The 27,804-nt window shown below is 39.4% G+C and overlaps 3 protein-coding genes across 3 annotated transcripts; 2 read left to right on the forward strand and 1 right to left on the reverse strand.

Annotated features, from left to right (window-relative positions):
- Positions 1-7,399: 7,399 nt before the first annotated feature.
- On the reverse strand, positions 7,400-8,019 carry LOC9649325. The gene is made up of 2 exons (XM_024659177.1): positions 7,904-8,019; positions 7,400-7,853 (listed from the first exon to the last, which is right to left on the reverse strand). Exons 1-2 carry the CDS (start codon positions 7,985-7,987, stop codon positions 7,506-7,508), a joined length of 432 nt encoding a protein of 143 aa, XP_024514945.1. The 5' UTR covers positions 7,988-8,019; the 3' UTR covers positions 7,400-7,505.
- Positions 8,020-23,400: 15,381 nt separating this feature from the next.
- Positions 23,401-24,468, forward strand: LOC9649692 (protein-L-isoaspartate O-methyltransferase). The gene is made up of 4 exons (XM_002985152.2): positions 23,401-23,525; positions 23,581-23,854; positions 23,928-24,092; positions 24,140-24,468. The coding sequence occupies exons 1-4, from the start codon at positions 23,406-23,408 to the stop codon at positions 24,391-24,393; spliced, it is 813 nt and encodes a 270-aa protein (XP_002985198.2). The 5' UTR covers positions 23,401-23,405; the 3' UTR covers positions 24,394-24,468.
- A 431-nt stretch (positions 24,469-24,899) lies between these two features.
- LOC9649326 (wee1-like protein kinase) lies at positions 24,900-26,709 on the forward strand. The gene is made up of 9 exons (XM_002985153.2): positions 24,900-25,002; positions 25,062-25,125; positions 25,185-25,245; positions 25,324-25,449; positions 25,500-25,558; positions 25,607-25,716; positions 25,774-25,814; positions 25,876-26,024; positions 26,072-26,709. The coding sequence occupies exons 1-9, from the start codon at positions 24,923-24,925 to the stop codon at positions 26,516-26,518; spliced, it is 1,137 nt and encodes a 378-aa protein (XP_002985199.2). The 5' UTR covers positions 24,900-24,922; the 3' UTR covers positions 26,519-26,709.
- The last annotated feature ends 1,095 nt before the right edge of the window (positions 26,710-27,804 follow it).

Raw genomic sequence — 27,804 nt, forward strand, 5'->3', positions numbered from 1 at the left:
TTGGGCCATGCTAAGCTAGAAAGGAATACTGGAGTATAAGCCACCCCATATGAGAGACTCTAAGAGGTCTACTGCCAACTTGTCAAGTTTCATCACCTTCACTAATGACTCTTTTTTCCAGCTATACAAGTGTAGATGCTAAGTCTTCGGGATTGCAATCCACTTGGTGACAAAAGCTGTAGTGAACAGCCAGGGGGACAAAGGTTGTCATAGATGACATACCCTTTGGATTGACTACCATAACATCCACAATGACAAAATAAAAATTGTTAATTGTTATTGGCATAGGTGCCACAAGCGGTGAGAGAGTCTAGCATAGTGAAATGAAAATGAGTCAATGAATCCAAGGAAAAAAAATGAAGAGTGCATGAGGTCATGTTATACCTATAGCTCATATGGCAACCCGCCTTGAGGGTCAGCTTGAAGATATTTAGATGTTGAAGCTCCACTGGGTAACAATATCAATCCAGTAGTTATAAAATACTAATGGGGAACTATGAGCTCGCTCGTGTGGTGGCATTATTAACTCACCCTATACAGAAAAACACATGGAAAAATTATGGGTACAAATGAAAACTCACTGAGCTAGACCACTTGTTGCTTCAGGAGGTAGATGGCCAGGGACTGGCACTTGTACTGGTAGATGGAGTTGCAAGAGTTGTAGTGGTTGGTGGAGTTGCAGGGTTGGTAGTAGTGGCACTATATGGGCTTGCGTGAGCACGCCACATAATTGGTGTTGGTGGCAACATTCAAGATTGGACAATACCATGGGCATGAGGCATCTGGACTTGCTCATTTCAGACACTCAGGCTGGTGTTTTCTAGGGAAGGCAAGGAGAATGAAACATGCTGGAGGTTTTGCATATGTTGTAGTGTATGCAATGTTAGGTGGCGCTCTACTTGCTTAAAAGCAATCGAGAGGTATGGGTGGGATGTTGTTGGAGTTGATGTCCCTACTACAGAGCTTGGAAATCAAGTGGTTGGCACATGTCTTGCAGGACTATTGGCTGTACAGAGTGCAAAACATTGAGTGCTTTGTGTGTTTGCAAAGCATTTCCTGCACAATGTCTACTACTGTTAAAGCATGCAAGGTTCTTGCTTTGAGCCTGGAAACAACAAGGGATTAGTTATGCAAATCTAATTGAAGAGAAGCTACCCACCATCACAACTATGGCACTTTTACCTATGTGGTGGTCCTACGATTGGGGGAGTGTGTGCTACAAGCCTTGCCTCTTCTTAGATCATGCAAATCGATTGGAAGAATGAAAGAATTATCAACAAAATCATATTAAGCATTGTCATAAAATAAAATTGCCATAACACAATAAATATAGCACATAATATAATATAATATAGGCACATTTAATATAGGTGGGATTTGTGGCAACCCTAAAATTGGGAAAATCAAGAATTGAATTTAAATTTTAAATTTACACTAAAGAACACTAAATTTTCTCCAAGTATGGCCAAGTAAAGTTTTTTCAAAGCTTGTTGCTTCACTAATGTTGCTGTAGGCAAGGCATTCTCGATGTAAAATGGTAGATCTACACCCAGAACATCAATCATTGCACACTCCATTGTTAGATCCAAATGAAGTAGATGTTACTTGTCCAAGTTGAGTCCCTCCTGATGCATAAAAAATGCTTGGTTTCAAACAGTGTTGAGAGTCTGTAAAGTAGTTAAGCACAATGAAATAGATTAAAAGAAATTGTTCTATTCTTATTTTAAAGATTACCTCTAACAGAGTTGCATCTTCGACATTCAAGAGAAATGGTCTAGGTATGATTTCAATATCTTTTCCACCAACAACTAATATAATCCTACAAAAGCACAATATATGTAAAATTCTATAACATTACCAAATTCTTACCTAAGCTCTTATTCCATTGGTTGAAATAAGTTTTCTGAAACATGAGATGGCTTGAAGTAATCACCACATCAATTCAGACAGACCTCATGAAGGTTCCAGGTTGCAACCCAGTGCAAAATATCTTTCTTGAGTTATAGAGCAAAGACACAACGTAGACTCTGGTTGTGCCATGGATTAAATACATCGAGAATTCTTATGTCTTCCATGAACTCAAAAAGGTGCTTATAAAACCACACCACACACTCAAAGAACTCTCTTCACAAATGCTTTATACACTACAAAACAAATTCAATTTAGTCCTTATTAGAACAAACTCTAACATTGTGAGTACTTAGTTATATGTTAATGTCCCATATATGAAGCTCCTAACTGCAAGACCCCAACAATGGATGTTCTTCTCGACCTCATTGTATTCTAGAGTATTGTCACTCCAGATGCGTTTAGGCCTTCCAAATTGATGAATAGCCTATGCATATGTATTGAATATTGCATAGGATTCTTTGGAGGTAGCCATCTTACAAGCTACAATATAATTAATTGCTTTGCAAATAATGGCATGTACATAGAAACCATAACTTACAAGTTCGCAATATACTACAATAAACATGTTACCACATATGCTCACAAAAAAGCAGAAATAAAAGAATATTCACAATCTATATAGCAAATGCATAAGCCTCCTCGTTCTTGTAAATCTGTTGTCAAATCCTTGTCATGTGCCTCTGTTCCAGCCTAGTTGGATTGTGAGTGGCTAAGGCCTCACAAATTTGGCATTGGCTAAACTGGTATCCTCTAGTTCAATAGCTAGATTGGGAATTGATAATCCCTTAGTTTATGTCATCTCGATTCATGGCATAGTTAGTCTAGATGTGATGAAGTACCTCTTTGGATGGTACCTTATAGTACAAGGTAAGTAGTAGTCTTAGTTTCAAGGATCTTTAGGTGCATCCAAATGCCAAATGCGGCCGGACTATTAAATTGTAAATGATTAAATCTTTCATTCTACTTTAGTCACTTAACCACACCTCTAACCACTTGAAAGAGTATCTCTCACAACCTCCATAAGTCCTATTCTAGACTTGGGGATTTGTTAACCCCAAGAATAACATCTATACCATTCAACTTTTGCACTTGGTCCAAGTGCTCCACGTGTCTGATCCCATGACCAACACTAAAAAGTACTACCGATATATCAACCTGTTACACTAAAGCCATGCCCATTCACCTTTATGACATTGGTGATCCAACATCATTTGCATCCTAGTCCCGTCTTTCAAAGGCTAAGCCATCCATCCATGAGTGATCATCCTAGGTCCACTCTTTAGCATCCTTATGATGCCTATAGATATGGGGATTAACCTTTCCCAATATCCTTTTTTCAATCCCTACCAAATCTCTTTTCGTCCACGGCCATATTCGCTAACACTACCACTAAATCAGGGCTCAAAGGCCTAACCAATACATCCCATTGACCTCTAGAACTTCCTCACCATATAACTGTATCTTTGGTCATTATATTAGAGGATTACTTCTTTTTCTTTCCATAGTTTGGGACTTTGAGATGACATTCAAAATATCATGGCCCTACACAAGTGTCGTGGGTGCTCTCCCCACCTTCCGCCCTTAAGTGCCCTAGCCATGTGGCTAGAGTGAGGTTTTAATAAGCCATGTATCCAAGTAAGTAGTGCCACTCACACTTGGATTAGGAATATTAACCATTTGATCTTTAGGGGAGCTAAAGCTAGCTTTTGAACACTTCACCAAACTACCTAGTTTATCTATCCATATTCACTTTAGCATTGGACTCTTCAATGGATATATCATCACTTAATACACAGGTATAACCTTCTTTGGTCACATTGGCCTTTCCTAGCCAAATTAGCTCTAATGTGGCACTCTTTTAGCTCCACTTTGGGGCTTAAAGATCTATGTCTCACATAAATCCCTTTGATTGCAAAAAATTATAGAAAGCCTAGAAATGTGCAAATCATGAATCTAAGAGGTTAAAAACTAAGTAAACCTTTGTGTAGCACACATGAATTTAGAGCCGAATTCTAAACCCATTGCACTATGAAACAAAGGTCCTGTACAATCCCACAACCACCAACTCTTTGTATTCAGCACTTACAAGCAAAACAGTGTCAGAAGGTGTCTAGCACAATTTTGGCATACCGGTGGCCTAACGCGAAGAGTAGGGTACTTTATCAACTAGTTTGTTGCTTTTGACAGCTTGTGCTCGCAGTGGAGAAGTGGGCCATTGACTGAAGCTATGTGGCCTTCTTTAGAACCTTGAAAGTATACTATGGAGCTTGGGCTTAGATCCAAGCCGGACACAAAACAAGGAGTAACATAACCTAACAGAAGCTAAATTAATCTCTCATATGGTCAAATATTATACATTTGGAACCCCCCATAGCCCCTGCCCCCCCCCCTTTGAGGAACACATGCTTTGAGCTTTCACCCAAAGCATCCCTTAGTACCAGGAGTTAGTCTTTGGGATAAGTATGAAATTTACTAAATATGGAATGGTGCTAGAATTTGAAAGCAAGAATAACACCATAGGTTTAAAACACTCTCTACATTCTGTAAATATGCCTCTTAAACGGATCTAGACACTTACCATAAATAGCATATGGATCCGGGAAAGAACTAACATATAGAGCATGATAGTGAGGGTGTTTGGCAGATACAATAAGCTATCATGTAGCAATATTGAAGGACTAGACTCAATATGTGAGGGTTTTTGCCAAGCTAGTGCAACAAAGAGTAAAAGAGAATTAATAAGTTGGGCCAAGTATGCTTGACTAAATAAACACTTGGGAATTCTTTCCTTATGTTCATTCGGCCAAGTGTAGATGCTAAATCTAGTTTACTAACACTTGAACAAGAGGGGCCAATAAAGGGAACTAGCAATACTAATCTTTTACCGTTATGACAATAAGGAAAGAATATTCATAAAGATTAGCCGACAAATATCTTTTGATACCCAAAGTTATATTTGCAACACTTTGGGAGAGCACATTATCACTATCCATACTTGAACCATAGTATGAATCACTAAAATTGGATGGAAGGCTCCTTTTCCTTTATGTCTTCTATGGAATAAAAAGTTTCAATAACACAAATTTGAAGTAAATTGGGGAGGGAACTATATTCATGAGCAATTTAGTAGAAAATCAAAGCCACTTCCAACAGTACCCACAAAAACATTTGAAATCAATCACTAGAAAACCAAGTTACCTTTCACATCTAATGCCAAGAAACATGCTGAATAATAGAGCACTAAGACAAGGCACTAAAGCAAGGAAGTGTCTTCTAAACCCTATGACCTAATGAATCCCTATAATGATATGTGGCATCTATATATAGCACAATGCTCATATTATAGGGACATTATCAACCCATTGGGCTAGCATCCATGGGACATCCATTGCAATGGGATTGACATTTAATGCCAAACCAATAGAAAGTTGCCACATGGACACTGTATTGTGAGTAAAATCTACCACAGTAACATCCACCTTTTTACGAATTGCATCCATAATATTAACATTTCCCTGAACAAACCTTTTAGGTGTTACATGTTGCTGTTAAATATTATGGAATTTATGAATATTTATATCTAAGTTGTAAACGATGTCGCTGTCTATTGCACATGGGGCAATCCTGTTGAAGTTCAACATTAGCCACATGGCTCAATGGGTGCATGCCATGTGGCATCATCAGACGATCCTGTTTTATTTCATAATTTGTTCAATTCACAAAAGCTCAATTTCCATTTTTCTCTCAATATATTATGGCCTTGCACGCTAGTATGCCCTAAATCCCTTCATTTCTGGAAGTTTAGATTTCACAGGCTCCAGTTTATTTAAGAAATGGGGGAGTGGCTATGTTAAGATCCACGCATACGGTAAATGAGGTCCAGAAGTTTCAACTGTTTAATAACAGGTCAGGGAAACGTCAGCCCGGCTAGTACACAGATCTTCTTTCCCAAAGCAATGCATTCCTGAAGCTATATTTTTAAACAGGTGCAGCTGTGACGTATGCCCATATACATGTGATATGTTTGACAAGTATGATTACGAAGTGTTGTTGAGTTTATGGACAGGCACCTCAGGCTTGGGAAGTTGAAGGCAGAGAGTACAGTGGTGGTGAAGGTGGTCGTGATTCCATTTATCCGGATCGGATCAGGTGAGCATCTCACATTTTGTTTAGCATGTGGTTTGAAGTGTTGTAGTTGCAAACGTAACGGATTGACGAAATTAAATCACGAATATATATATATATATTAACAGGATGTCGACCAACGATTGGAGAGGACTATATTGCATGATGAAGACGAGATGATAACGCATTGCTGACATATATGAGCTATCTACCAAATTGCTTTTCTGAAACCAAGAAAGTTTCCCAAAAACAGGTCAACTTCCAAATTATAAGATATTAACATAGTTTTACAGAAAACAAAATTGAATCTAAAATTTAATTTCTATTTTAATAACATCCATTAACGCACAATATACTTTGTTCATGGCGAATGTTACCGTGCTCTGGTCGTTGTCGGGGATTTTGTCGCTACAGCAGACTAGACAGAACACAATTTGATAGCAGCAATAAAAACCTTTCCAGTAGGCTGCAAAATGCATACTGAGATCAGCCTTGTAACTCAACACAAATGTGGGTGTTTGAAGCTCACCTGTTGTTACCAGAGCCTGAAACGCAACCAAGCAACCATCAAGAACAAATCCTTCAGGTGTACATTGCCATTACTTTGAAGTTCCTGTGGAACCGATGAAAACTTAATAGTACCAGTGTCAAACTTTGTGAGAATGAAAACAACCTGATAAAAAACATTTGTGAGGATGGCGAAATAGTTACTCTCGGCAATGGATAGGTTTTGGCTGTTCAAAGCTTTGTCCAGTAACTGCCGAGAAGTCGTCAAGTCCGGTCGCAAATGAAGGCTCCTGGCTGCCTTGTCTTAAAACTCCTTGATATTTTGATTCGGTATAAAACTACAAAAACGAGGAAGAGGTTTTGATATACATAAGTTGGTTATATAACTTCAAAATCACATACCCGCATGCTGTAATGCAGACCTCCGAGATGCACCATTCTGACAAAGCCGAGAGAATTCCCCATTTCACATATTAGAGATGGAAAAACTGAATCCGTCGTCGCTAAGCCTGCCCAGTTTTCTGATGTCTTAATTCAGCTTCTTAGCTCTTGCCACGGGGTAGCCACAATCAGATCTTTTCTTGTTTCTCTGTTTCCTATAGAAGCATCATCAATCCAAAGAAAGAGCTGTTTTCACTTGTGCAAAAGGAGCAAAGATTTAAACTGCCCAAAGACCCCAATAATCAAATCTAGCCGCAGTTTCTCAGATCCAGGTTCAAATTTCAAATTTAACTGTGCGATTTGTAAAAATTCACAAACCGCTGCATAATTGGGCTCCCGGAGCACCTTAGTACTACTGATATTGCAATTCTTAATATTTGTAAAGAAAGAAATTGATGGACAAGAGAGTGCAGGATTTAAGTGATAACAAACACAAATATAATTTCTTATTATGCAACTTATTTGTGACTCTGGTTATCCAACCCTGTCACTTGAAGTGCTGCATGCAGTTTTAGTAGTATTCAGGTACAGGAGCCAACAACACGACTCGTTCCGCCTTCTATTGGTTCCCCTGCGGCAAAAAACTTGGTTTGAGAAGTATTACTCACGGTGACGCTTATCGTCTCAAATGACCAGATGCCTGCATTAGCAAAGCTAATGCGGGCGAGAGTAAGCTTAGCAGCACATATGACATGACATTCACGCCCTGCGAATGTGAAGGTGTTGACTTGGTTACTCTCAAAATCATCCCCTGGACCATCGAGATCAGAGAAATCCACGACAGATTCATCTGAAGAAAACAAGCGGACATCCACCCTTTCATCTGTGCCTCTAGTTCCCGTTCTGATCTTGATGGTATAGGTGCAAGTCTGTAAAAACAGTTTAAAATGAAACTTATGACATTTTGAAGAATTCTTACACTCTGAGAAAGAGTGTGTTGGACTCCTCTGAACAAGATCATCACCACAGCCATCACCACACTAAAAGAAACCATCTTTGCCATTGTAGTTTCAGACACTCATTAATGACTTTTAAATACCAGGCTAAAAAAAGTGTGAAAATCGTATCTTGAAAATTAATCTTTCAAGTTTGGTAATTGGTGGCACATTTTTCAACTTGAAAACCGTGGCAATGTTGAAAATCTGACACCAATAAACCAAACCACAAATAATTGTTCTAAAAAGACTACGAATTAAGTACATAAATACGAAGAGATTTAAAATGCAAATTGAATAAAGTATTCGATTGTGTAGTTGGTTTTCACCCATGTGATGACAGACATCAGTCTAACACACCCATGAAGCCATAGAAGCATCATCAATTACCTACACTGCCAAGAAAGAGCTGTTTTCAGTTGTGCAAAATGAGTTGAAGATTTAAACTGTGCCTTTGTCAATATACAGTCCACAAAGTTGTTTACTGAAGGAAAACTCTGGCCCCCGTGAAAGTAAACTCCATAAGCTCGATCTCCATTAAGATACTTGTTAGCCTCTTCATGGCCTGAAAACAAAACGGTTAGTGAATTTCACAGATTTGTTCACAAACCGTTTGCATATTCTGAGCTTCTTCTTTGGAAAGCGAAGCCAGCTTCTGACTCCAAACTTGCAAACCGTTCATCCCGCTTCCAATGCTGTCCATATCCAACCCATCCTGAAGACAAGTTCGCTCGGCCAGAAAATGAGCTCTCGCAGATTGAAACCATTGTCAAACTTTGTGAGAATGAAAACAACCTGATAAAAAACATTTGTGAGGATGGCGAAATAGCTACTCTCGTCAACGGATAGCTTTTGGCTGTTCAAAGCTTTGTCTAGTAGCTGCCCGGCCTGAACTGCTAAAGAAGGCAAATGAAGGCTCCTGGCTGCCTCCTCAAAATTCTTTTTGATGTTTTGATCCGGTATAGAACTACAAAAACGAGGAAGAGGTTTTGATATACATAAGTTGGTTTTATAACTTCAAAATCACATACCCGCATGCTGTAGTGCAGTAATGCAGACCTCCGAGACGCACCATTCTAACAAAGCCGAGAGAATTCCCCATTTCAGATATTAGAGAGCGAAATTGATCAAGAAAACTGAATCCGTTGTCGGTAAAGCTCAGTTTTTTTATGTCTTTATTCAGCTTCTCAGCTCTCACCACGGGGTAGCCATAGTCAAGTCTCATCTTGTGTTCCTATTAAAACCATTAGTCAAGAAAAAAAAACGTCAAAACTCTGGCAAACCTTGTAAAATTGTTGTTCCTTTACCAAACGAGATTTGATGTGATCATCAAACAGAAACTGATAAAAGACAACAAATTTCTGAGCCAGATATTGATATGCGAAATTGACTGTGGCATTCATTATTCCCATGCCGTGTGTACGTATCGAGTTTGCAACATGTTTCACGTTGACGGTTCAAGTGCTTCCGACTCCGAGCATTTGAAGGCTTTTCCACAAAGATCTACACATATGATCAACAGAAACAGTCACAGTGAATGTTGTATAATGCACCTGAGTATTGAGGTTGTAAGTGTAGCAAGCTACAAAGATGTGAATGTTATGCATAATGTCCAGAATATCCACCCCTTGTTCTAAAGTCTGTCCAGGAAGATGTATGGCATCTAGATGAAGTTCGTATTTCTGTTCCGCAAGATTTTTCATTTGATTGTAAGTCTGGAATCGAAAACAAACGCTACAGTGTAAATTTTCCAAGAAATTGCAAATGAAGGGCAAGCTGCGGGGAGCTCCCCAAGCACATTTGCGTCGACATTGGAGAGCAACAATCTCCGCAGGCGCCGGAGAGGCGCTTCATTCGCCATGCGCGTCAGATTGTTGCTGTAGAATCCCCCGCTAATCTGGAGGCTCTGGAGCGCACCCATGCAGGACACCAAGTCCAGAACAGCGCGCCCTAAGTGAGACATAATATGGAGCTCCAGCACCGTGACCGAATCCGCACATGCAAGCCAAATACCCTGCACCTCGTCCTTCTCGTTGCATAACAGACTGACGTTGAGCTCCTTGAGGTAGCCCGGGGCCTTTTGCTTGGCGCGGCAGAGCACGCAAAAGATGATGTCCTCCTTGTCCCTCAGCTCCTCCTGGCTATCTGCCCAGAAGTAGAAGCGTAAGCGTGTCACAGCAAAGCAGACTAAAGCGCAGCTTGCAAGGTACTCAGCATTGTCCTCGGCCACTCTGGACAAGATTTCCACCATATCGTCCAGCTCCGCAATATGTCTCCCCATTTCTAACCTAACTATAACCCTTAGAACTTATAATCTATGGGATAATTGTCAGGGTTATTTCTTTAACCATCTATAATAATAAGAACGGAGAACCCACACCTCCGCAGCCATCCGATCCCAGGCCCGGGGCAGCCTCGGAAGCCATGGTTCTCGGCGAGGGGAGGCCAGCCCAGGCTCGGGCCAGGGCCGGTGGCCATGGTTAGCAGGAATATCGGCTCAATGTTGTGGCGGCCAATGGGCAGGATGCACGCGTGGCCGGGAAGGGAAGAGGGCGTGGTGACAGGTGTTATGCCATGCACTCCTAGGGCTCCATGGCTGCTCTGGTCGGACACGGTTGTGTGGGCATTCCCGTGAGAGCCTGTGCGTGGTAAGTAACAGGGGCAAGAGTAATGGTAGGATGATCGTCGTGGATGGCTGGCTGGAGTTTGAGGCCGCAGCTCGAATCACTGTGCACATCAAGGAGGGTGGACGCGCTGCTGAAAAGACTGATGGCTTCTAGCATGGTAAGAAAAAGTTCTATATAACTGATTCAGTTTCCTTTTGTTAGAGCTATGGCCCTAGTGACTCATGAAACTTTCCTGTAGAGATTTTGGAAGCCACTTCCAATGCACGTAAGTAGAACTGTGCCTGTCGCAGGGTCAGGCTTGATACTAAACTGCACTCCCAGGAATTCTTTGATGTGTTGCAGCGTCTTAAGAAGAGAGCTTACCAACCCTGACTTTGGAAACATCTTCCGGGCATAGAGCACAGAGGATGAACAGCAACCCCTGTATGGCAAACAGGAAAGTTTGTGAGATCGCCTTCTTTCCTTTCCAGCTTCACAGATAGATACCTGGTGAGTTGAATCTACAACTCCTCCCAGCTTTATCTCCTGTAGGAAGGACATGGCTGCTTGCGTCCCCAGGTCCTCTGGAAGCTGGAGCTCGGATGCTCCTGAATGCGTAGCCATGCACTCGGAGCTTAAAATGCAGCCGGTGGTCGTTTCTGCCACCAATGACATCCCATAGCCTGGAGATCTGTGCCATGACAAAGGAAGCAAGATGAAAAAAGTTTACTTTGCAACACAAAATCATGGAACTTACTTCCCAGATTCTGAACTAGTGTAGTGATTAGTAAGCGACGAGTGCTTGAGTTCAGGTAAGAAACATATTTCTGGCACATCCACCTCTTTGTAAACCACCTAGCATTTGCTGGGCAAGTACTCGTCTATACATATAAAGCGATAGTGGGTAGGTTTGCTGGCCGTTGGATCCCAGGCCCGGGCCAGGGTCGGTAGCCATGGTTGCGCGAGAAATTTTTCTGATGTTTGCTCCCGGCCAATGGGAGGCGGCCAAGCTGCGTGGGGCGGGAGAAGAAGGCACAGCGACACGTGTGCCAGTGGTGTCCTGCCCCCATGCCCGTTCTTCTTAGCTCGCCCTGGATGCCCTGCCGCAATTGAGCTAACGCTTGCTTGCTGGATCAGTGGCAATCGCAGCAATTGCGCTTCTTCCTGCAAAGGTCTGTGTTCACCATCAGCCCGGCAGCCGCTAATTTGGCCCCCAACCCCAACAATCTGGATTTTTGTGTGCTGTGAAAATTTGAAATGTCTTCATTTGGGTTTGTGGATGCTATCTAGTGGCAGAGCTGAAGCCAGAGCCAGCCCTCACAGCCAGAACCATCAGAGAGTTTGCAATCGTTGTCCTTTTGCGAGAGAGAACAAGCCCAAGGTGGGTTCTCTAACTTGCAAACCCCACCCACCTCTCACAGTTGCTCACCACACCCTGGAAAAGGTGTGCCAGTCCTGTGTCTAGGTTTTATTGGTTGCTAGATTAGTCTCTTTTGTTTACAGATTAAGGTGTGTACAGATTGTGCTCTCATTGTATAGTCTTCGTTTTTATTTTTTTTTAATTTTTTTTCCAGTGTAAGAAGAAGGCAAGTTCTGGCTTTACTTAGAATCTCTGAAAATTTTAAGATAAGTGCTTTGACACTAGATAGGTTATTTCATCTCATTTATCATCCCTAGCAAATATGCCTCGGCTTCGCGAAGTATTAAGAGGCATACGTCACCATTTGCCTCCAACTATTGACATTAGCACATATAATCATATTCACAACAACCTTGCATATGGTAATGAAGAAACTAATCTAGACCTTGAACATGCTAATGCAAAAATTACTTCAAATCTTGACAATGCTAATACAAACATAGCATGCCGATGAAGGTCATACAAATATAAACCTTGAAAATGCTAATGAAACTAATACAAATACATGTAATCATCACAGTTATACTATCTATAAATTAGCACATCAAAAGAATTATAATGACCATACAATACAACTGTTTAATATTGGAAATATGTGTCTTTTGTGGTGCATTACATTTTGAAAATGAGTCAAAATCAATGTGCTGCCAGAATGGAAAGGTTTCCCTTCCCCAGCTTTCATCTTTACCTACTATATTGCGTATGCTTTTTAATGAAAATAGAAACTCCAATTTTAAAATTAACATAAGAAATTTCAACAGTGCTTTGGCTTTTGCATCAATGGGTGCTAATATTGATAATTTAAGTGGTAAAGGCCCATATTGCTTTAGAATACATGGTCAAATTTATCACAAAATTGTTTCAACATATCCTGCTGCTAACGTGCCACCATCATATGGACAACTTTACATGCTTGACGCTTCTGAGGCTACAAATATTAGAAAGCAAAACCCATTCAACACAAACTGTGATTCTAATTTATTATTACAATTAGATAACTTGCTAAGAATAATAAACCCGTATGCACAAGCTTTTCAAATGATGTATAATCTTGAATCACAAGAACAACATTGCTCAATTTGCAATAGAACCCCAAAACGTGGTGTTTACATGATTGTTAGAAGTGAAAGTACTAATCTACATCGTTATAATTTGCCACAGACTAATGATGTTGCTATTGTTTTCGCTATTGATGAGGGTGAGCCATCTTTTGACAGAGAAATATGCATACATCCATATAACTCACAGCCAATAAAAATCTCTATTCTTAATGAAAATTGTGATCCTATGGTTTATCCTTTACTTTTACCATTTGGTGATAAAGGTTGGCATGAAAAAATCTATCACAATGAGTCGCATGTAACGTTACTCCAGTACTATGCATATCGATTATCTCAACGAGATAGCATTGGCAACTCTTTCCTTTATGATCAATTGCTACATGCTGGGAAACTCACTCAACAATTTATAATTGATGCTTATGTAAAGGTTGAATCTAACAACCTTAATTTCTTTCGCACTCATCAAAAACACTTAAAAGTGGATTACTATACAGGTTTTATGGACTATGTTAGCAACAGAGCTGCTACTAATAATGTTGAACCTGGAAAAATTGTAATTTTGCCTTCTACATTTCCTGGTAGCCCACGAGCAATGCAACAACATTATCAAAATGCTATTGCTATTATCACACATTTTGGAAAACCTGACTTATTTATTACATTTACATGCAACCCAAAGTGGCCTGAAATTGTGCAAAACTTATAGCTGAATGAATCACCTGAGGATCAACTTGATCTTATTTCAAGAGTTTTCAACTTAAAACTTAAAGAATTCCTACATGACATAAGTATCAAAGGAATTTTTGGGAAGTGCATCGCATATGTTTATGTTATTGAATTCCAGAAAAGAGGTTTGCCTCATTGTCATTTCTTAGCAATGTTATCAAGCGAAGATAAGATAAGAAATCGAGACTCAGTTGATGAATTTGTCACTACACAGTTGCCACACCCACTGTTAGAACCAGAATTGCATAACATAATTATAAATCATATGATACATGGTCCATGTGGTAATTTAAATCCTAGAAGCCCTTGCATGGAAAATAACAAATGCTCTAAGAATTATCCAAAAGAATTTAATGTTGAAACCATTTATTGTGTTGATGGTTATCCTGATTACTACCGTCCCAATAACAGGCGCACTTTCATAAAAAATGGTTGTACTATTGACAACAGATGGGTTGTTCCTTATAATAAATACCTTTGTAAGAAATATCAAGCACACATCAATGTAGAGATTTGCGCTTCTATTAAAAGTATTAAATATTTATTTCAATATGTATACAAAGGTTATGACTGTGCAACATTAGAATTCCTAACTGCATCTGAAGAACGAGGGACTTTAAATTGGGACGAAATCTCAAGTTTTGTCGATGCTCAATATATTTCTGCTCCTGAAGCCATGTGGCGTATATTTAAATTTCATATGCATGATAAATCACTAACTATTATACGCCTTCTAGTTCATTTACCCAATTTTCAAAACATTTATTTCAGACCAGGTCATGAACAAGAAGCACTAGAAAGAGCCACTCAAAATGGAACAATGCTTACACAATGGTTCAATTTAAACATGCAAAATACTAATGTAAGGCAATATACATATGCTCAAATTCCATTACATTACACATATAACAAATCCTCTCATAAATGGCAATTACACCAGCAAAAAGCTAAACTCATACCAAGAATGTATTCCATATCTCCTTCTAATAGTGAGTTATACCACTTACGGCTTATATTACTCTATAAAAAAGGTGCTATATCATTTGAGGATGTATGTACTGTCGAAGGTGTTACTTTCTCTTCTTTCAAACAAGCAGTTATGGCAATGGGACTTTTAGCAGATGATTTAGAATGGCAACACTGCATGCAAGAAGCTTCTACTTTTAAAATGCCATCCCAATTAAGACAGTTATTTGTTTTTATTTGTTTGTATTGTTCACCAAAAGATCCAAATCTATTATGGGATCAATTCAAAATTGATATGTCTAAGGATTATGCTAGAAATGACATAAACTATTTTGACATTGCTTTAGTCGATATTAATTCAAAATTCCAACTACACAATAAATCTAATTGTGATTTTGGTTTACCACTCCCAACTCTTACTCCCATTATCAAACACATGCTTAATATAGAGATCCCTGACCCATCACAAGAGCAAATAAATGCAAATATAAATCAATTCAGTTATGAACAACGTTATATTTTTGAACTCATTATAAATGCCATTGATACTAACCATGTTTCTTTATTGATGGACCTGGTGGTACTGGAAAAACTTTTCTACTTAATACCATCATTATAGTATTACAATTAAAAAAAATAAAAGTAATCAGTATGGCATGGACTGGGATTGCAAGCATTTTGCTAAAATATGGCCAACGGCACATATGACTTTTAAACTTCCTGTTCCTTTAAATGAAACTTCTGTCTCTGCTTTAACAATTAATAGTGATGCTGGAAAAACCATCAAACAAGCAAATGTTCTCATATGGGATGAAATTAGTATGGTTCATACACATGCTTTCTCTGTGGTTGATAAATGTTTAAAACATCTCAAATGTAATTCTAAACCATTTGGAGGCGTTATAGTGATTACAAGTGGTGACTTTCATCAAACCCTTCATGTTGTTCCCCATGGCCATAGAACCTCTATTATTTCAAGCTCAGTTAAAATGAATAGACTATGGTCACTCTTTACAATACTAACATTAACAAAGAACATGCGTTCAAGCAATTTTTGTTTTTCTGAATGGCTTCTCAAACTTGGCAATGGTGATAGTAGTTTACAGCTGCCATGTCTCCCACCAGATATTATCAAAATACCACATGCATTATCTATCACTACATCTGTTGTAAACTTTGTTTTCCCAAATACCGATGATATTATAAATACTCATACAGCTGCATCAAAGGTTATTCTCACCCCACTCAATGATGACACATTCAGAATAAATAATGACATTGTTGAAAGACTACCAGGTGATCCATATGTTTATTTGAGCATTGACATGGTTGACTCAGATCACCTTGAAGAGTTCCCAATTGAATTCTTAAATTCAATCACCCCATCGGGACTACCACCACACAAATTAATTCTAAAACAAAATGTGATTTTGATTCTTCTTAGGAACATATCTCCACAAATTGGTTTATGCAATGGCACTCGCCTCATTCTCAAGCAAGCATCTCAAAACGTTTTAGATTGTGAAATTATCACGGGACAATTCAAGAGATCGCGAGTTTTTATTCCACGTATTACCCTTACACCTTCTGATGTTGAAATCCCTTTCAAGATGTCTCGAAGACAATTCCTAGTTCGTCTAGGTTATTGCTTAACTATTTCTAAAGCCCAAGGCCAAACTTTCGACCGTGTTGGCATTTACCTCCCCCAACCTGTTTTCACACATGGTCAACTTTATGTTGCTCTGTCAAGGTGTAGATCACCTGAACAACTTCGTGTTCAAGTGCTTGCAACCCCCCTTCAAGGCAATCTTATACCACATGATCAACACTTTTACACTGTGAATACAGTCTATGCTAAAATTCTTAAGTAGACTGGCAAAAAAATGGCACAATTCACCACAACAAAGTTGGCATTGACAAGTGTGCCTTGGGTGCTATCCCATTTTGGTTATGGCAAGTGCTATTTAGTTGCTAATGGCAGAGGTACAGTTTTCATCCTATTGCTTTTTGAGTGTAGCTCTTAGGTTCCTAGCTCATCCCAGGAACCTCTCTAGCAGGCTGAGGAGCAAGTACCAACACTTGCACCAAAGATGGATTTGGAAGTATTCTTTGGGCTTTTTGTGTTCAAAATGGAGGAATGCAACTCAACAGTTATCTAATCTAGCTTATATAATGCTCATAACACATTTGGTCATGAGAATGTCTTTCAATTGTGGAGTCGATCAGACAGCAAACATAGTTAAGCTCAGAAAACCTCTTCAAATGGCATCAAATTTGCCAACCACCCAGCATTTGCTGGGCAATTGCTAGTGTCTTAATAAATTTGCTCTCAGCCAATGGGAGGTTGCCAATTGCTTGGGGCAAGAAGAGGAGGTGCTGTGACATGTATCATATGCATGTGGAGTTAATCTGGCACCAAGAAATCCTTCTTGCCTTATCAGATGTGGATAATCTTCTTCATTTAAGTTCTTTGCTTTGACAGGGTTCTTTAGTGCAGCTCTTGCAAAGAGGAAACTTTGTTAGAGATTTGATTTAAAGGAAGAGAAATTGACAAACTTGGCCATCAGATTTTCTAGATTCTTCTTAAGCTGCTTGATTGAAGGGATATATATTGGCCTAGTTTATACTGACAATGTGTGAGACACAAATCCCTAAGCCCCAAAGTGGAGCTGAAAGGGTGCCATGTGGTAGTGGCCGAAGCAAAAGCCAAACGAGTGTAACACGTTTGGACTAAAAGGCTCCAATTTGAAAGGTTGAGAGCGAGAGTGGAACTCCCAACGGAATGCTCAAGGAACGAGCATGAAGCAAGCAATAAGCGAGGCTCCAAAAAGGGACCCAAAAGGACTAACACATGACACGTGGAAGTGTCCGAGATGGACTGAGACGGAGTCCAAGATGGAGTCCGAGATGGAGTCTGAGGTGGACCGAGATGGAGTCCGAGGTGGACTGAGACGGAGTCTGAGATGGAGTCCGAGGTGGACCGAGATGGAGTCCGAGATGGACCCGAGATGGAGTCCGAGGTGGACCGAGACGGAGTCCGAGATGGAGTCCGAGATGGACTCGAGATGGAATCCGAGAAGGACCCGAGATGGAGTCCGAGGTCGAGACCGAGACCAAGACTGAGACCAAGATCGGGACCGAGACCGAGGCCGAGGCCAAGTCCGAGACCGAGGCCGAGGCCAAGTCCGAGTCCGAGTCCGAGTCCGAGTCCAAGTTCGAGTCTGAGAGGGTGAAAGCCCAAAGCGTTCGTCTCCCAGACTCTGGGGGGTTTGGTGAGCTCCAAAAGTATAGTAGGGGGGAGGACTGTAGTGGAGCCAGTTTGGCCAGGAAAGGCCAGTTTGGCCCAGAAAGGCTGTACCTAGTGTTGGGTGATGAGCTGCCCACTGGGAAATCCAAAACTAAAGTGAACACAGACCGACAAACAGGGTAGCTTGGTGAAGTGTTCAAGAGCCGACTCTAGTTCCCCCAAGAGATCGACTGACCGATGCTCCCAGTCCAAGTGTGGGTGGCACTACCTACTTGGATACCAGGCGTGGCTCAACGGAACCTCGCTCTAAGCCCACGGCTAGAGCACATAAATGTGGAAGGTGGGGAGAGTACCCATGAGGGCCGTCACTTTGGGCTTTCACCCCATAATCTATATTAGTATTTAAACTTAGTTTCAAACTCAATCTTAAACATTGTAGCACACTTTATTTTTCTCCCCTTAAGCCAACTGAAAAAAGGGCAATTGCTTGATGAAAGAGCCCTTAGTGGTTATTTAATCCCCATTTATCCCCCAAGGTTCCAAGGATCCACGGTGACAATATATCTAAATCTCATTTCATGATCATATGCGCTACAAATATAGCCTCAAATGATAAGGCATAGAAGTTTATCAATAAGCACCACTATAAATAATATAAAGTGATATAATTAGATGGGAGACCTTGTTTTTATATGTATGATTTTTCTATCAAATATATAATAGAATACTTTTTGCAAAGTGGGAAGAGTGATTAATTTTTTTACAATATGCTGGTCTATATGAAGTGTTGAAGAGTTGGATTATCAAGTGCAATTGCTAACTAGGGTGAAACTTTATCTAATATTTTATGTTAATTAGTTGAAAGATGTATTATCTCAAAATGAAGCACCCAATGCTCCTTGATATATGTAGTTGTGTAGGAGGTTGAGTAGAGTTCCCCAGAAAAAGTGATCATCAATACAATTTATCGTTAGAATAAAGACTTTAAGAATTGTTAGACATTAGTTTTGAACGTGTGGTTAACATGGGTCAAAGGTAAATTTAAAGGTATATTATAATATAATGAGTGCTAGTACAATGGTGCTTTTGAAGTGGTTCAGGAGTGATTGGTGTTAAGGAATCTCAAAAGAAGGTATAACATAGTCTAGGAAAGCTAAATGTTTTTTTGTTTTTAAGTGTTAGATTATAACATTAGTATTAGAAGTTAAATTTAGCTTCAAACTTGATCTTGGACTCAGCTTTGAACTCAATTTTAGACTTGGTCTTGAATTTAGTCTCAATACTTCTTTATATAAACCATCATTAGATGTCATAATTTTTGCCACATGTTGATCAATTTTTTATCCTTTTTTAGAGACTCATTTATTGATTGTTTTGTGCTCATTCCTCAAGTGCTTCTTTAGGAGTTCTACTCTCACTCTCAATTTTTCAAGTTGGAACTTTTAAATAGATTACACTCATTTGATTTCCATTTTGGCACCATGTGGCACACATTCGGCTCCATTTTGGGGCTTAAGGATTTATAGTTTACACTTAAAAGATTAATGTTGCAAAAGATATTAAAGATTTGTAAATTATAATCATATATGTTGAGGCAATGACAATAAAACCCAATCTGAATCATCTGAAAACATTATAGTTGTCATCTATAAGAATTATTGATAGTCACTTTTTAAAGCTCTCACTCTTGAAGTATGTTTTTCCTCTTTCCTTTTTTTCTTGCTTTCTTTTGTTTTATTTTATTTTTTGATTTTGTTTTTAGTTTTATATGATGTATTTATGCCTCAAAAATTCATTGGTTTTTTGTAGTATTTTAGCAAATCTTATATGTGAACTCTAGTTTTTTTCTTTCTCAATCATTTATTTTTATTTGTTTTTCTTTTATTTTTTTCATTTTGTTCTTCCTAAGTATGTTTACTTTGCTTTACAGTTTTATAGATATGATTTTGCTAATTTTTTTCTCTTGAAAAAACAAATACTAAAGAGAAAGGCATAGAATTTACATTTAACAATACTATTCTTGATGGCATAGTTTGATCTAACAAAAAATTGAATATTGTCATCTATAAGATAAGTAAAATTATAAATAAATTATTGTGAGGACAGTTAAGATAGTATTCTTTACACATGATCAACTTCACTAATTTATATGCAACAACTATTACTTGAAAAGGCTTGAGCAATAATAACATTTTTGAGAATTATTTCATCAAAGGAAACTATTTGTCATTTTATCTTCTAAAGCACTCAAACCTAAGGATATTTAACCCTAAGTATCCTAAAACTTTTAACCGATTAAAAAAAAATGTACTTTTATTCATAGACCCTTTTTCTTTTATATTTGAACCTCATGGATTGTATTTGAAATTCTTCTTTGTGGTTGCTTACAATCCACCACGTTTCATTACAAATTTACGCCTTTGTGAACGAAAGTTGAAAGCCGTAACTCTCTCGAGCCTAACAAAAGGTAAATTGGACTTACTAAATGTCAATTTTAACATTTAATGTAATTCCCCTACTCAACCAACATAGTCAGACTCAAAACCCCCTTTAATACCAAATGAAAACTCATAAATTTAAACTTCTTGGGAAGCTATCCACTATTCAAACCCAAAGACAATTAATCCTAAATATCTTAAAACCCTTAACTGATTAAAAAAATGATTATTCATAGGCCTTTATTTCTTGATATTTTAACCCTATAGATTGTATCTTAAATCATTCTCTTTGATTGTTTACACACTACTCTAAAAATATGTTTGATCTATATAGTCTTGAGAAAGGAGGCTTCAAGAGGGTCTAAACAAATTTGAATAAAATATTAATGGAAACTCAATAAACATAAGAATTAAGTAAGTGATCACTTATTATTTTTCATAACCTTTCCCACAAATTTAACTATAGTTTGGATTCTTTATAGTAATTGCTTTGATTATATGGCCTTTTTGAGTGGTTTTGGCTATATAAATTTGTATAATTTTTTATGTTTGCACCAAAATTTCATTTCACACATATTCAACCCATATAATGCCCAATATATATATATGATTTGCACCATCTCATCAAATTTTAATATCTTATACATATTCTTATGAGAATTTTCTATATGGTAATTGGTGGAAACATTTATCTAATCTGTCATATTAGTCTAAAAATATGTTATATGCAAATTTTGTTTTTCTTGGGTCTAGGAAAAAATTATTCTTAAAGAGTCAAAAAAATTCCAAATGGCAAAAATAAATTTCCAAAGATTTCCTATAGGGAATCTTTAAATTCCTTTGGGATGCCTATTTAAAATAAAACCCTCCCCTTAGAAAATTAAAGTTTATTTTAATACAGGTGAGAAGTTTTTCCCTTTCAGAAAATTTATCTTTTATCTCATGTAGTGTATTTTTCCTTTGGGAATTACTTTTCAAAGAGTAATTGCTCTACTCAAGTTAAACTTTTTAAATTGAATATTATGTGGTAAGTTTTTATTGCGTCCAAGATGTTCATTAGAGTCAACAATTGATCATAAAACCATATTCATTTTTTTTATTTACTCTTAACTTTGAGCCAATCTCACATTCAAGTCAACCATTCTTTTCACTATATTATCTTTAAATACATCAATGATAATATACTCTTCATATTTTGAAGTAATTATTCTAGGTGGGCCACTTTCTTCACAAGTCTCTATGGTTCGTTTTAAATACAAGTGAAGCAATGCTTGAATATCTCCATTAATTTATTGATTATCACTATGATATAAAGGTTCTCTAAATCTAACTCAACCTTTTTATTAGGTGCTACTGTATTATTATCCTCTTGCTTCTTTACTCATCGAAGAGTGGTGATAATGGGTCAACCTCAAATACAATCATAATTAATGACTTTATCCTTCACCACCTTCTTTATAATATCCAAGATACTTTGAAGCCAATTGGTTTTTCATATATGCTTCGAATCAATTAAAGTTAAATTGGAAAATGCATATAAGAACTATTGTTCTATATATAGTGCTTATTACATTGTAAACTCTTAAATTTAAACTTCCCAAAAAGTCATCTAGCCTCAGCCTGCCCTGCACCGTGAGCTCCAGTAACCCCGGGATGGCCCCCTCGTCCAGGATCATATCACGGTACTTGGATCGATCGCTCTGGCACTACTACTCAAGGACATTTAACCCTAGACTCTTAATCAATTGGAAAAAAGGGTGCACTTTTGTTTATTAACCCTTTCCTTTATATTTGAACTTTAATGAATTATTTTTTGAGTCATTTTTTTTGTTTGTTTACAATCCACCACATTTCCTTACAAGTTTATACCCTCATAAATGGAAGTTAAAAGCCACAATTCTTCTGAAAGCCCTTAGGGTCAAGCCAAACTAAAAGCAAATTAAACTTGCCAAATATCAATTTTAACATATGGTGTGATTCTAATAGAGTTGGACCTGAGACTTGATACCAAATGTACATTTATGAATTTAAATTTCTTAGGAGATCATCTAATCTAGTACTACTCAAACCTATTAATGCTTAACCCTAAGTATTTTAAGACTTTTAACTGATTGAAAAAAGGGCTTTCCCTCACCATAATGGATCATATTTCCTTTTAGTTGCTTACACACATTCATTATTACATTTGGAAAGAGGAGTTTGCCTTACTTATAAACCTTGCAAGTAAGCTCACTCAATTGATTGTAGTCTCCACACTATCAACTTTGAAGTAGTTTGCCATAGATAAATTTAGAAATTAACCTTTAATACTAGAAATATATACTTATTAACTTGCTCACTCACTCTCTCAAGAACAATGTCACTCACTTCTTCTACCCTCATTACTTACCTCACTTCATTACTCACCTCATCATGTCTAAACCCTCAACCTTCACTTTGCAAAACTAAGCCCTTGCTATGTTGAGCTACTCTTGTTACACAATAATCCTATCCTTCATTGTTTCGTCAGTGGTCATAGAACGATTGGAAAAAACAAAGAGGAAAAGCTACTCCCTAGCTATCAGCTACTGCTATCCTACTACCTCACACACTCAAGGTCTTGATTTGCCATTCCATCCTAAACACTTACTCCTATAGTAATAGGGATGGTGTTGGCAATGGCAGCACATGCACTCTTCCCCAAACCCTAAAAAAAGAATATATTACACAAGCTAAAATGGATATTCTTGGTAGGTACCTCCCACTGGAATCACTAATTACCCTTTGGGAAACCATCCCAAAAAAGAGCTCCATGGGCCTCGCCAGGAGGAAGTATAAGTGAATCAAAGTTTCATTTTTTTTCGTTGGATCTATTTATTTCACAGTGAAAGAAGGATCATGGCCAAGGGAGTTTGGGTGGACACGTGTCAAGCGTACTCTCATGACACGTGTTTGCCAAATGGCAAGACTACTTGCTATTTATAGTAGAGTGTCCACGTCGGAGAGAGTGTTTCTATAAACGAAGGTATTGCGTGCCCTATCCATGTGTGTCGCGATTGCTGGAGGAGCTCTGCGAGGCGCGTCGGCATTTGGAGCTGGATCGATCGCTTGCCACACTCGCAATCGCGCGGCCCCTAGGGTTTTCTTCTTCCACGGGATGGAGGTGAAATTTCTCCTTGTCCTCTCTCTTCTCTGCCCAATCCCTCGATCTTCCACAGGTTTTCTGGACGCCGCGAGCCAAGGACAACAAATCCCTCGTCAAGCTCCTCCGGGAGGAGGGCGCGGTGAAATCCGACAGGGTCGCCTGCGTCATGGAGAAGCTGGATCGCGCCTTGTTCATCGCCGAGGGCGAGAGGAATCTGGCGTACATGGACTGTCCAATGCAGATTGGATTCAATGCCACCATCTCGGCTCCACACATGCATGGCTCGTGCCTGGAGCTTCTCAACAAGCATCTCCAGCCGGGAATGCACGCTCTCGACGTTGGCTCCGGTATGAAAGAGATTTCTCTCTTTTTTCTTCTTGGTTTGCATCCTCTGAAATTTTTTCTATCTTCTCTTTGCAGGAACTGGTTACTTGACCGCTGCTTTCGCTCTTCTGGTGGGCGATCAAGGTCGCGCTGTAGGAGTGGAACACATTCCGGAGCTCGTCGAGCAGTCGATCAAAAACGTTAAGCGATCCCCGGCGGCTTCACTGCTGGAGCCCGGCGTTCTTTCTCTGCACGTTGGAGGTAAAGAATTCATGACCCAAGCTATGAGACGTGAACTCTTCTTACAGATGGTCGACTTGGCTGGCCCGAACACGCGCCATACAACGCCATTCACGTTGGAGCCGCGGCTCCGCAAGTGCCTCAGCCACTGATCGATCAGCTCAAACCAGGCGGCCGGATGGTGATACCGGTTGGGGAGGGAGCGCAAGAGCTGGTGGTGATCGACAAGGGGCCCGATGGATCGCTCAAGCAGTGGACCGCGTCGAGCGTGAGGTATGTTCCTCTAACTAGCAAGGACGAGCAGCTCAGGGGAGGAGTATGATTGTAATTAGACTTTTGTAACTATCACGAATGAGAAGGCCTCTTGCTTCAAAAGTTGGAAGGAAGCACCATCAAATCTAAAACAACGCCTTTCCAGTTTTGAGAAATGCTGGACACGCCCCTTGACATCCTGGAAAGGTGGAAATCAAGTGCCTCCAAGTTACGTGGATTGCCTTCACCTTCAAACCACTGCAAGAAGAAGATTACAATACAAAACCACAAAGATCTGGTGTTTTGAGTCTCAAGTTGATCCAGAAGAAGGGAAATGCAGCTGGTGGAAGCGAAGGTCTGATTGTTCTTTCAAATCTTCTTGCAGATTATGAAAGAGGATGACAGCAATTGGCTTGTCAGGAACTGGATTGGTGACAAGCACATCTTATCGAGCCTATTTTTTCATGATATTAATAAGAATAATAAGAATAATTTATGACAGTAAAAGTAAATATTATCCTTGTTTTGAAATTCCCCCCAGTTTTTCAAAAGAGGAATAGGGTATAGCGGCCAGAGAATGCCGCTCTAGGGTTTAAGGAATGGAGATGGAGAGCGAGGCTCCGGCCGCGGCGCAGGATCTCCAGTCAGACGATATGATCTGCAGCCAGGACTTTTTATGGTATGCATTCCTTTTCCAATGATGCGATTAGGCGTTCTTGTTTTTCTCCCTTCTCACAGCACTGCCGATTATGTGACGCCCGTGGAGCAGCAGTTCACTGTGGATTTCAATGCTTCAGACAAGGTTCGTGAATGATTGGAAGGGAAATAAGAAAAGAAATCGTTTTTTTTTTTTTCCACTAGAATGCTGTGCTCAATGTGCCTGTGGGTCTGACGCCTCTACGGAGCAAAAGACCAAGAAGTGGTATGTGTAGCTTTGCTTTGACAATCTTACACACTCGCTCAGTTTTTTTTTGTTCTTCTTTGTATGTTCTTTTCCTAGATGAATATTTGAACCAAGAAGCAGAGAATGCAAAGACATTGTCTCTGCGACAGCGCGTCATGTCCCCACCATGCTTCCGGAACCCTTTTGTTAACAGTGATGTGTTTCCCGAGAGAGCTAGGCAGGGTATGTTGTTATTTTTGCATTTTTCCTTCATAACTTTTATTCTCATACAGGATGTGTCTCTGCTTTTGGTTCTTCATCGCGTTACCGTGAGGAGTTCCATCAAATCAAGGTATATGTGCTTAAATTTGTATGATTTACATTCTTACACCACTGTCAGGAAATAGGACGAGGTGATTTCAGCTATGTTTATGAAGTTCTCAAAAGACTTGACGGCTGCCTTTATGCTGTAAAGCATTCCAATCGGCGGCTGCTGAATGAGGGAGATCGGTTCGTCACTAAATCAAGAGACTATGGTATTGATTTGGCAAATTTTTCATTTTGCAGGAGGAAAGCACTGAGAGAAGTTCAGGCACTCTCGTGTCTTGGTGAGTTGGCTTTTTCCTTTCAATATTGCCACTGGCTTCTTTAAACTTAACCAGCTTCCAGGTTACCATGAAAACGTAGTGCGTTACTTCTCTTCATGGTTCGAGAATGACTTTCTGTATATCCAAATGGAGCTGTGCGAGACGAATCTACGAGACGAGAGCCTTGCATGGACATTTACGGAGAAGAAGCTGACCGAGGCGATGTTCCAAGTAAGCAGCTCAATTGTATTGTTTTCTTAGTTTGTCTTGCATGGCAGCTCTTAAACGCTTTGAAGCACTTACACTCGCATGGCCTCGCTCACCTGGACGTGAAGCCTGACAACATCTACATTCGCAAAGGCGTCTACAAGATTGGCGACTTTGGCCTCGCTTGTCGAATCGATGGCGCCATTTCCATTGAGGATGGCGACTCGAGATATCTCCCGATGGAGCTCATCAACGATGATCACAGTCACCTTGACAAAGCCGACATGTTTTCCCTGGGGGCGACTTTCTACGAGCTCGCAAGACGCTCGCCACTACCAGCGTCCGGAAGCCAGTATCAAGCCATCCGCCAGGGAAAGCTCGCTCTTCTTCCCGGATTCTCTCTTGTGTTCCAGAGCTTGATCAAGTCTCTGATGCATCCAGCAGCAAAAAATCGCCCCTCGGCTGCTCAAGCTCTCAAGAACGCGCTCTTCAAGAAGTCCTCATCAAAGGTTCTTTGAGAGGAAGGACTGAAGAGATTTTCGTGGAGGAATTTTTTCGGCAAGCGCGATCTGTGAGCTTCGATCTGGATAGGGTTCTACAAGATTAATCACCTGATTGGCAGTGATGATGACGAACTCTATATGACTGAGTCAAGCCCTTTGACTCCGTAAAAAATCCGATCCTAATATTTTATATACTTCTTGTTGTTCCTGTCCGTTCTCCTAAAAAATCTTGTTTCAGCCACCGGATTATCATAGGAAAAACCTTCACGCCCCTTATACAGTTCTGCCTGTGCACCGAAATCCACGTGGGATCTAGCAGTCTGCTCCCCAAAACCAGTTCAAAATATGCAGACATCAACTGCAACAAGTCGTCGCCTCTTTGCAACGTAGAAGCCAATCGGAGTGGCAGTTAAAGGAGCATCTCCACTCACACTTGATGCAAACCAGAGGGTACCTCTACCCTCAATGCCCTCCAGCAAGGAGGCAGCAGCGAATGCTAGTCTTGCACGGTTCTCAGCAGAATATTAGACTTTTACGGAACAAAGAGACCACAACTAAGGTCAGGTAAAGAGGAAGTGGAATTTGATCTGTTGCAGAATTCCTGCTTGATTGGAGATGGAGGTTTCCGGCAGGTCTTCAAGCTTTTCTTGAGCAATCTGGCAGCAAAGGTGGCAATTCGGCAGCAGAACGAACTCGCAGAGAAGTTCAGCACTTTCCTGAATCCCAGTCTCATTAGCAAAGAGGCAGAAGTCCTAGATCGAAATTCTCCAATTCATCGACCCACTATTATTGTGTTCTCATTTTTGCTGAAAATCTCGCCATGGCTGGGAACCCTTTGCATTTTATACATGAGGCCCGGGAGGAATAATTTTTTATTGATTAACTTCTGATAGTGAATAAAGACTAACTATACATAATCTGCTAATTTAAATGGAGAAGTGCTTCTTATTTCCTTTCTATATATTTCCATAATCTTAGATGTGCTCATACAATCTCAGGCAGATACTTGTGCTTGATTGTCAATCCAAAATTATAACACATAAATAGTCAGAATTTCAGAAGGAAAAATGTTTTGCATATCTTGAAATTTCTTTAAACATTGGAAGAATAACTTTTTAACATCACATCAATATCACTATAAAGTCTTTCAGATTAAAAACCCATTCCATGTCTATTGCATGTTGAGACATATATATTTGCCTTTTGGTTTATTAAATTTGGCATTAACCTTCTAATTCCTTTTTCTTTTCTTAGGATTTGATAGGCATTATCAAGGTATAATTTTTATAGTTACAAAAATC

This window comes from Selaginella moellendorffii, unplaced genomic scaffold, assembly GCF_000143415.4.
Source record: "Selaginella moellendorffii unplaced genomic scaffold, v1.0 SELMOscaffold_66, whole genome shotgun sequence".
Lineage (NCBI taxonomy): Eukaryota > Viridiplantae > Streptophyta > Lycopodiopsida > Selaginellales > Selaginellaceae > Selaginella > Selaginella moellendorffii.